Below are 10646 nucleotides of genomic sequence, written 5' to 3' on the forward strand. Positions count from 1 at the left end.
GTGTCCAGAAACCCACGCTGGTTGTTGTGGTGGGCTGACCTTGGCCCAGCGTGAGCCCCTCACCTGGCCACGGTGTAATGTGGGAAACTGGGTCCCTAGTTTCTGTTTTTCACACTAGGATGTGGGGAATCACCAGTAACTTGTAGCTGATCACAAAGGAATGAATACATGTTGGTCGCTGATGGAGTCAGCTCCCAGAGCCCTTGGTGGTGGTGGACTTTGTGTGGTGGACTTCGGTGGGATGAATCACACAGCCAAGGGCAGTGTTGGGAATCTCTGGACAACTTTATTTTTCAAGTGCCCAAGGAAAATAATTTGCTGAACAAAACCGTTGGGTTTCCCCTGGACCTTCCCTCTGGGAAATCCAGCAAGGACCTTGGATCGATCTGAGCTGCCCTTAGGTGAAAACATGCAGGCAAAGAGATGGTGAAAGGTGGTTGTTAGAAATGGGCTCCATCAAGGTAAAGGACTGAGTGGTGACGCTTCCCAGACTGGCAAAGGGTGAGGAGGAGGGATGATGGTGAGGGTTGCAGCCCCAATGCCCTCCTACCCCTCTGCCAGAGAAGCTCCAGTGGGTAGGAAGGACGGGATGCTCAAGGAAAGGCAGATCAAAGGCGAGAGTCTTAAGAGACCTCTGTCCCGGGGCTACAGCCTGGCTCTTAAATGGCTCAATTAGAAGCCCGTTACTTTGAGTAACTGTCCAGGCAGGTGCAGCCCGAGCAGCTCCCTGGGGACGAGCAGCCGGAGCCACGGCCGTGCCGCACCTCCAGCGCGGGCGGGCTGGGGCAGCACGGCAGCCAGGGCCCGGATCTCTGGGGCCGAAGCGCGGACCCTTTCCCGGGAGTGCGGGGGGATTGGGCCGGGCTGCGGGATCCCGCGCCTTGTACCGGGGCTGGAGGCGGGGGCCGCTCGCACGACTGCGCTGCCTTTAAAGCGAGCGGGTACCGGGCGGCGGTGACGCGGGGCCGGGGCGGCGGGGGCCGGGGGGTCGGGGCGGTGACGCGGGGCCGGGGGGTCGGGGCGGTGACGCGGGGCCGGGACGGTGGGGGCCGGGGCGGTGACGCGGGGCGGGGGCGGTGGGGGCCGGGGGGGTCGCGGCGGTGACGCCGGAGCCGGGGGGTCGCGGCGGTGACGCGGGGCGGGGGCGGCGGGGGCCGGGGGGGTCGCGGCGGTGACGCCGGAGCCGGGGGGTCGCGGCGGTGACGCGGGGCGGGGGCGGCGGGGGCCGGGGGGTCGCGGCGGTGACGCCGGAGCCGGGGGGTCGCGGCGGTGACGCGGGGCGGGGGCGGCGGGGGCCGGGGGGTCGCGGGGGTGACGCGGGGCCGGGGGGTGTCGGTGGCCCCGGGCGCCGCCGCCACATGGCGCGCGCGCCTCCCCGGCCGGGCCCGGTGGGGGCGGGAGCGGCGGCCAATGAGAGCGCGGGGGCGGTGACTCCGGGTGGGCCGGTGCGAGAAGCGAGCCTGGCAGCCGCGGGCGGCGGGGCCAATGGGCGCGAGGTCCCGAGGACAGGCGGGTGCCGCCGCCAATGGGCGTTGGGCGAGGGGCGGTGGCCGGGAAGGGACCAGCCAATGGGGCGGCGGGACGTCTAACGGGCGGCCCGAGCGGCCAATCGCGAGCGGCGCGGGCGGGGCGCGCGGGGTGGCTAGCCGGTGCGGGCCGCCATTGTGGCCAGTTCGATCGGTATCGGGAGCGGAGAGCGGAGCTCAGCGAGCCCGGAGCAGGGAGCAGCCCCCCCCCCCCACGGCCGGCCTCAGTCACCATCACACCGCGGGAGGCGGCGCAAACAGCCAGTCACCACCACCGTCCGCACCGAAGAGCCGCCGCCATGAGCAGCGAGGCCGAGACCCAGCCGCCCGCCGCTCCCGTCCCCGCGGCGGCCCCCGCCGCCCCCGCCGACTCCAAGCCTAACGGCGGGACCGGGAACGGGGGCGGCAGCCTGGCCTCGGCGGCGCCTCCCGCCGGCGGGGACAAGAAGGTCATCGGTGAGGGGCGGGGGGGGGGGGAGGTGGGGGGCGGTTGGGAGGCTCCGGCGGCGCGAATCTTCCCCCCGCCCCCCCCCCATCCCTTCCCCCGCCGCCGCTGAGGGGCGGCGCGCGCCGCCTCCTCCCCGCACCCCCCGCGGCGCGCGGCCCCGCGCTCGCGCCCGCCGCGGCCGTTGGGCGCCCCCCGCCCCCTCCCGCGCGCTGCCGGGCCCCGCGTGCCGGCGGGTGGGGGCGGGGCGGGCGGCTCAAAATGTCCGCCACGCGGGGCCTTTGTGTGCGCCGCCCCGCCACGTGCCGCGCTCACGCCGCCGCCTCTCTGCTCTCCCCGTTTCCCTCAGCAACGAAGGTTTTGGGAACAGTGAAATGGTTCAACGTGAGGAACGGTTACGGCTTCATCAACAGGTGAGGGGGCCCGGCGGGGGCGGCTGCGGCTCGGGCCTGGCGGGCGTCGGACCCGAGGTGAAGTGCGCTTGTCTGGGACACGTGCTGCCGGGAGCGGGGCGGGCGGCTCCGGGGCGGCAGCGGCTCGAGGCGTCCGGCCCCTGTCGCCCGGCTGCGTGACAGCGCCCCGGGACAGCTGTGGCCTCTGTCCGGCACGGGGGTCGCGGACACGCTCGGGTTTTGTTGCTCCTCCTCTCTCAGTGACCTTGTTCCGGGTGTCCTACCCCCTCAGGTTTGGTTGATTTGAGCCTCAGTCTCTTCGTGAATTTACTCTGGGGTCTCAGATCCCCTCGGGTTGTGTTGACTTACTCTCTCAGTGAATGTATTCTCACGGTGGTGTTTCTCACGTTAAGATGTCTCTGGGTTTTTTTTGCGGTGGTTTGAGTTTTATGGAGGATCTGTCGGGTTTTTATTCTCTTAAGGGTATAAAAGTCTGCTGGCTGTCAGAAGACACTGCATGTTGTTTTGGACTTCGGCATGAAGTTCAGTTTTATCAATGCAAGCAAGAAGCACTTAGTAGTTAAAACGTGCTCTCTCGAGGAAACCTTAAATGTGTGAGGAAATGAGGGAAAAATGGCCATTTCTTGTCTGTTGCCAGACTGGAGTGTTTGAAGGGGTCTGAAGAAACAAAGTGTTTGGAAAATGCTTTTTATGACTGCAGTTTGATTGAAAGAAAAGTGTGAGCACTCAAAAGAGTTGTATAAATGCTTAAAAAACAATGTGCCCAGTAGTGGAGGAGTCCTGGGACTGCTGTGCAAACCTGCTCTGGAAAATGAGGGATTCTGTTACCTGCCAGTTCTGGGGCTGTTTTGCAGGGATAGTGGTCTAGAGAGCTGTTTGGCTCACTCGGAGAAGTGAGGGTAGATACTGCTGGGGTGTTTTTATCAGGGTTTTTTATGTAGGTTTGGTTTAATTGCTGCCTTTTTTAGCTGTCTGTTGTCCTGTGACCCAGCTGTGTCTGCCAAGCTCCTTTTGTGTCTGCAACTTTGAAAACTTGACCCTGCATCTGCTTGCTTTGCATCCTGGATGTAGGGTTTAGTGCTAAATGTCAGAACAGCCATCAGGGCCGTAAGCTTCAGCATCCCTGGCTCGTGTAAACGCTTATACAGTCATAGGCCACAAACTCTACCTCTAGGGAAGGCTTTTTTCCTCAGGAGTGGAAATGCTGTGTGGTGTGAGCCAAGCAAGGAAGTCAGCTAGTTAAGACATCCGAATGGCTTCCTCAGCCATTAACTTGGCAGCTGTTTAATCCCTGAGGTTGCTGTTTTTGATGAGAAACCCGGCATGGTCTGGTGTTGTCAAGAGAGGAGCTGCAGCCTGAGAACAGAGCTGGAGGACATTTCCTCAACTCTGGCATCTCCTTGCCTCTCTGCAAGGGAAGCTTTGCAGGAGTCCCTGGCCTTCCTTGTCTACTTGCAGATACAATCAGCTTTGGGATAAAAACTTAGCTTCAGTGTCAGTGCATATTCACTGTCCAGTATTTCCTCTCGTGTTGGTTTTATTTTCTATTGTTGATTCTGCTCTGAAATCCTGGTTTGGATTCTGAGAGTGTGTCAGTTTTTCCTCAGAGTTGTCAAAATAAGGAGTCTCTGCAGAGGGCACTGACTTGGTCTTCCTGCCATACATAACTCGAGCTGCAGGTTTATCTCTGGCTTTGTGTTTGGTGTTCTGCTTCACTTCTGCCTTGTCTTCACGTGTCTGATGCCTTTTTCTCAAGTTGTTATGGATTAACTATGTGGAGGGACAGGGTCATTTAGTGGAAAGATGATATGAATGGCTTGTCAGGCCTCAGAACAGAGGTTTCTCTTGTGCCACTTTGACTGTTCTTTGAGCAGGTGATCACTGTTGCTGCTACAACATCCAAGTGGCAGATGTGCTTTCTGGCAACCAGCATCAGGAGCTGTGTGACTTTAACTAACTGTGTGTACCTGTTGACATATATCTGTGTGTCTGAGTCATTTGTTGACCTAAAACTCCAATGTCCTCTGAAATGGGAACTGTGCTTCCAAAAAGACTTTCAATTGAAGTATCTGATTGCCCAAAAATCAGGCTTGGAGCAAGAGTGTAGCGTGCCTGTGCTCCCCATCACAGAATCTGAAGGATTGGAGGGGACCTGAGAGTGGAGGAAGGTGCTGAGCATTCCTACTGAGAACCTGTTAGTGGCTCTTGTGAAGGATTTCAGCTTTTGCAGTATCTGGTAAGAGGTGGTGAGGAGGGAAGTGCTCAGCTCAGGCTTTGGAGGGGTTTCTGGATGCTGTGTGGTGGGGCCACCGCCTCTGTTGCTTTCAGACTGCCTTTGGGCATCCATTCCATGAAGGAAACAAGGCAACTGATTTTTAGTGGTGCTGTCTGCCAGAGTAGCCATGGCTTGGATGGAGTTTTTGAAAGTCTTTAATTGTCATCTGGATGTTTTCAAGCCAGCAGTGAGGAGCAGCAGGCCTGATCCCTGAAAAATAACAAATGCTGGATTCTGTTCCCCGTACTTGTGTGCTCTCCAGTTCTGAGCACGTTTTCACACAGGCTTGCTTTGCAGTGTCTTCAGCCAGTCATTCTGGGAAATAAAAGCTACTTGGCTGTGAATTCAAACTGTTCCTTGGAGGGGTGAAACCAGCGCTGCTGTGAGGTTCGGCCGGTGCAAGGCGCGTGTGGCCGGCAGTTTGCTGTGGGCTCTCAGTGCAGAGGCTGCTTCAGCTCTGCCTCTCACCTGCAGAACAGAAACTCTCCAAGCTTCAGTTGGTACCACACTGTGGCTGTCCCAGCTCAGCGTGGCAGTTGTGGAAGCTGTGTGTATGATGGATTAATGTGTTTTTTGGATCCCTGTAGGTACAGACATGAGCTGAGCCTTTTTTGAAGGGAGAAACCAAAAACTGTTCCTTGTCTGTGCTCACAAATGCAACTTGACAAACCCTGCTGCCTTCAGCAGGTTTGGTGTTTCTCCTGAAGTGAAGGAGGCATTGAGGCTGGGAGGAGATGTACCCATGGCTCGAGTGGTGGTGGTGTAGCTTGTCTCATAGATGGGAGTAGCTGAGCTCCTGCATGAAGTGCTATCAGAAATGATGAACTGCTCACTCTCAGGCGCTTTCTTCTTGAGACACTTCCTGGGTGAGATGTGAAGGACAGAGGCGTATGCAAGAGGGAGGAAGGATCCTTTCATATGTGACTTAGTGGACTTGAGCCTGTGCTCTGAACACAGACTACCTGACAGCCTCTTTACCTCAAACCATAAGCTACCAGGAGACTGTTTGAGAGCAGGTTTAGGAGCAAGGCTGATGCTGAGAGCTCATTGTCTTTGACAGATCCATGTTTTATCCCCTCCCCAAACAGCTGAACTTTTAGTTTACTGTGTGTCTCATACATGAATTTCCATCTCCTGTTGTTTTGCAGGAACGACACCAAGGAAGATGTGTTTGTCCATCAGGTAAGGTTCCCTTGAAACTGAGAGGTGTTGCTTGTCTGGGACTCAGCATGACCTCTGTAAGTAGCTCTGGAGTGGGGAAAGAGCCTCACTTTCTCTGGAGAGGATTCCTTGAACTCAAACAACTGTGTGTCACTAGTGGGTTGCAGGTAGAGCCTGCCTGGAGCTGGGGGCTTGGCATATCCAGGTACCTCCACGGTGAGGACAGGAGATTAGGAAGCTGAATGTCTGATCCTGCAAAGAGCTGGCAGTGGCATTGTCTGCAGGTTGGCTTGGGGATGTTTGTTTGCAGTCCAGAGAAGCTGCCTTCTGGATTTATGTAGTTGTTAGGTGAAAGTATGGAGATGAAGTGCAGTGAAAAGCTTGCAGCAGGGAGAAAAATTAGTTGGACTGTGCTAGGAATGAAGTGCCAGTGAAGGTTTTGTTTGTTTATGCAAAACTTTTATAGGTTTTATTGCTCCAGACAGTGAAAGTCTGCAAATATTTTCATGGGGGCTTTTTCAGTTTAACAGGTATGTACACTTAGGGAAACCATATGGTGAGCATGTAAAGCTCTGGACAGCAGTGAGGGGAGGCTGCCCACTGCCTGCAGCTTGTTCCTGCTTTGGCCCTTTGGCTTGGCAAGCCATGCTCAGTCAGCAGTGTGCTTTTTGCCTTAAGGTTTCTTGGTGTGAAGCAGCCTTGTGAAGAGTTGTTAGCAGAGAATGGGTTACCTCTGGCATTTCAGAGCCCATGGGTTGCTCTTGTTTTGAGTTGGGGATAGATGCTGATGTTGTAAACAGCAAGGGAGGAAAGAAATGACCCTGGAAAGTGGATGACTTGTTTGGTTTTCTGTCCCTCAGCTTCTGGCTTGTGCTGTGTCTGAATTCCCTGCTCCAAAGGTGTAGAGGCATTTGTTTGTGAAAGGTTATTCTGTAACAGGCAGTGGGGAGGGCCCAGCAGCTCTGGGGTGTTGTGTGAGCTGAGGCAGGGATGCAGACTCTAAAGGAAAACTTTCGGACATGATTACTTGGTATGGGAGCAGAGTAACATGGAAGTAACCTTGGCTTGGCTTTCAAGGCTTGTTGTGGATCTGCTGTCTGCACTCTTAAAAGCATGGGTTGGCAGTGGGTTGTTTTAATGCAATAATTATCATGAGGAGACAGTCTCGGGGATCTGATCTGTGATAAGGCAGCTTGGGTCAGGAGTTGGAGTTGCATATGCTGTTTCCCATACACATGATCAAGTTTGGGTCCCACGAAGACTGTTGGACTCAGCTATGAGAATCACATGTCAAAGCTGAGCCCTTTGGACATGTTGTTCCAGAATTTTTGTTCCATTAGGAGAAAAAAAATCTGTTGCTGGTGGGTTTCTGTAAAGCTGTTGCACTTGCATCACTGTTCAGTGAGAGTGATAAGCAGAGTGTGTCAGAGAGCAGTGTGCATTGAGTATGAACTCACCTGTCAGACCCCATCCACCCTGCACAGCACAGAAGTGCCAGTGTTTCCCAGCAGTGCTGGGGCTGGAGTGGCAGTGGTGGAACCATTTCTGGCTATTCATGTGAGATGTAGAGGCTACTGTGGGAGCTGGGAGATAGAAGAGGGCTGGGAATGCGAGTGTGAGATTGGGAAGACGTGTATGTTGGTGCCTGTACTTCAGAGGAAGGTGTAAATGCCAAGTGGGGTGTTTAATGCTGGCCTCTGGTTAGGGACACTACACCCAGTGTGTATCGGGGGTGTTTGTTTTCAAACTGTTTTTCAGCTGCCAGGCAGCATGTGGATGGATGTTTGTAGTCAATGGTAGGGCTGTTGCACATTTCAGGTAGACCAGAAACTGTGGTAACACAGGAGAACTTTATGCCTGCCTGGATTTCACAGTGCTTGAATTGCTTTTTCAGGAGTTGAGGTCTTCCTCCTAAGATAACAATACCCAAATTCCTTAATCTTTGTAAACCATGAGTCTTCAGCTGTGCTAAGCAGCGTTCTCCCACTGTGCCTGTGAGTGTCATTCTGCAATGTTCTGTTGTTAGACTGCCATAAAGAAGAATAACCCCAGGAAGTACCTCCGCAGCGTGGGAGACGGAGAGACCGTGGAGTTCGATGTGGTGGAGGGAGAGAAGGTAACGGAGCCTCTGGGGCCTGTGGGCACTGGGCTGGGGGAGCACGAGGGCGTGTGAGGGGCTGCAGTGCTGCAGATGCTCACACTCTCCTGCTCTCCAGGGCGCGGAGGCAGCGAACGTGACAGGTCCTGGCGGAGTTCCAGTGCAAGGCAGCAAATACGCAGCAGACCGTAACCATTACAGACGATACCCACGTCGCAGGGGGCCTCCACGCAACTACCAGCAAAACTACCAGAACAGTGAGAGTGGGGAAAAGAACGAAGGAGCAGAGAACATCCCAGAAGGCCAAGGCCAGCAACGCCGTCCCTACCGCAGGCGGCGGTACCCACCTTACTACATGCGCAGGCCCTACGGGCGTCGACCACAGTATTCCAACCCTCCCGTGCAGGGAGAGATGGTGGAGGTAATGCTGCCTTCACCTGTGCTGCTGGGCTGGCTCTGGAGCAGCTTGCTGCTGCTTTCTCTGACAGTTGGGACGGTTTTGGTGTGCTGAGACCTTGGGGCAGGTGTTGGTGAGCTGAAGGTCTCTGCTGCAGCTTTGAACAAACGGGGTTTGGGTTTGTGTTGTTCTGTGGGCCTGGCTGGAAGAAACAAATCCTGCGTGGTGCAGACTTTAACCTCCCACGGCCCTAAGAGGCCTCTGCACGTGCCTAAGATGGTTTGGTGGCTGATGTCTTGCAGGGTGCTGACAACCAGGGTGCAGGAGACCAAGGCAGACCAGTCAGGCAGAACATGTACCGAGGTTACAGGCCACGATTTCGCAGGTAAGCCACAGAGCGACGGGGACGCGCGTTGGGCTTGTTCCCGCCTCGCCTCTTGGCAACACAGGCGGGACATGGCGATGCTCAGATGCTGCATTGTTAAAGCCTAGCTTGACTTTCAGGGGTCCTCCTCGTCAGAGACAACCTAGAGAGGACGGCAACGAAGAAGATAAAGAGAACCAAGGGGATGAGACCCAAAGTCAGCAGCCACCACAACGCCGGTACCGTCGTAACTTCAACTACCGACGCAGACGCCCAGAGAACCCTAAACCACAAGATGGCAAAGAGACGAAGGCAGCGGAGCCAGCAGCTGAGCACACGTCCGCTCCCGAGGCCGAGCAGGGCGGGGCTGAGTAAACACCGGTTTCCATCGCTACCACCATCCGGGTGCGTGTCCCAGCCCTGCCCCACGGGCCTGGGCAGCCCCTGGGCCCAGCTGCTGGGGTAGAGTCACAGCGTGGTGGGGTTGGGGTAGAGTCACAGCGTGGTGGGGTTTGAAGGGACCTCTTGAGATCATCCCATCCAACCTCCTGCAGAAGCAGCTCCCACCTAGATCAGGTCACACAGGAACGTGTCCAGGCAGCTTTGGGAACCTTCCAAGCAGGAGCCTCCACACCCTCGCTGGGCAGCCTGGGCCAGGGCTCCCTTGCCTCAGCACCAAAGGACTTTCTCCTTATGTTTAAATGGAACTTGTTTTGTTCCAGCTTCATCCCATCACCCCTTGTGCTGTTGCTAGATAGAAGAGGAAAAAGGGATGTCCCAACCTCCTGACACCCACCCTTTAGATATCTGTCAATATTAATGAGATCAACTAGGTTTTAATTGCTCTCGGGAGCTGAGGCAGAGGGCAGCCTTCACCCACCCACACACAGCCCCTCCAGCCGTGCTGCTGGAGATGTGGGTGCTGGGCTTGGTCCTGGAGACCTCCAGGCATTCATTTCCAGAAAGCTGACCCAGAACCTGCAGGAGGGGCTGGGTTTGCCCTGAACACAGAAGCGCCGGGGAAGCTGCCAGCAGTGGTCCTTCCTGGCCTTTCTGTGGGGCTGCAGTGGGGTCACCTCAGGGTGATGCTACAGCCTGCTCCTTGCTGCGGGGTGGCCTGGCACTAGTCAGGTGCTGCCTTCTGAGGGCCTGTTGTGCTAATTTAGGAATAGTGTCATTTCTGGGACTCCTTTGTGCTTTTTCTGGCACTCTGTTTGGTTCCCCTCTCCAGACAGACATCAGGGCAGGTGACCAGGGGCAGCTCTGGTGGGTGCTCACTCCGCAGCCCCCGTGCAGCATCCCCACGACACCTCCCTGACCATCTGCTTTGCTTTCTCTCTATTTCAGTTTAGTCATCAAAGAAAAGACTTAAGAAATGAAGAAGAAAAAGAAAACGAAATTCCAGCAATAAGAAATGAACAAAAGAATTGGAACTGAAGACCTGAAGTGCTTGCTTTTTGCTGTTGACCAGATCACAAGAACTCTCTGCATTGTCTATGCAGCAATGGGGTTTTTATTATTTTTACCTGGAGTCTCCTTTTGGAAACAAACACGTTTTTTAAAAAGTCTGTTTTTTCTCAATATACCTTTAAAGGTTTTTAAATTGTTTCATATCTGGTCAAGTTGAGATTTTTAAGAACCTCATTTTTAATTTGTATGGAAGATATACAACATGATTTTTTCAAGTCAAACTGCAAGCATCTGTTAATAAAGGTCTTAAAGAATTCACCTCGTGCCCTGGGTTTGGTTTAAACCTGTTTCTGCCGTCAGGAGCTCGAGATGAGGGTTTGGGGAGGAGGGGAAACCCCAACTGCTTTATTTCTGCACGGTACAGACTCTGGGGATAAAAGGCAAATGTGATTGAGAAAAAAGACGAGTACAGTGAGGGAAGGGCAGGGGCTGGGGCTGGGGCTGGCTGAGGCCTCCCCAGAGCTGTTGGCTGAGGTGTCCTTCCTGGCCTACAGCTG

The 10646-nt window shown here is 55.3% G+C and overlaps 1 protein-coding gene across 2 annotated transcripts; it reads left to right on the forward strand.

The window, feature by feature from the left end:
• The first annotated feature begins 1666 nt into the window (after positions 1–1666).
• On the forward strand, positions 1667–10407 carry YBX1 (Y-box binding protein 1). 2 transcript variants are annotated; one of them, XM_062012816.1, is made up of 8 exons: positions 1667–1982; positions 2321–2384; positions 5808–5841; positions 7847–7936; positions 8037–8339; positions 8618–8700; positions 8808–9084; positions 10027–10407. In XM_062012816.1, the coding sequence occupies exons 1-7, from the start codon at positions 1826–1828 to the stop codon at positions 9052–9054; spliced, it is 978 nt and encodes a 325-aa protein (XP_061868800.1). In that variant the 5' UTR covers positions 1667–1825; the 3' UTR covers positions 9055–9084; positions 10027–10407. The 2 variants fall into 2 exon arrangements, with proteins under 2 accessions (XP_061868800.1, XP_061868801.1); XM_062012817.1 differs by having other exon boundaries at positions 8820–9084.
• Positions 10408–10646: the final 239 nt, after the last annotated feature.

The sequence above is a fragment of the Colius striatus genome, chromosome 21, assembly GCF_028858725.1.
Source record: "Colius striatus isolate bColStr4 chromosome 21, bColStr4.1.hap1, whole genome shotgun sequence".
NCBI lineage: Eukaryota > Metazoa > Chordata > Aves > Coliiformes > Coliidae > Colius > Colius striatus.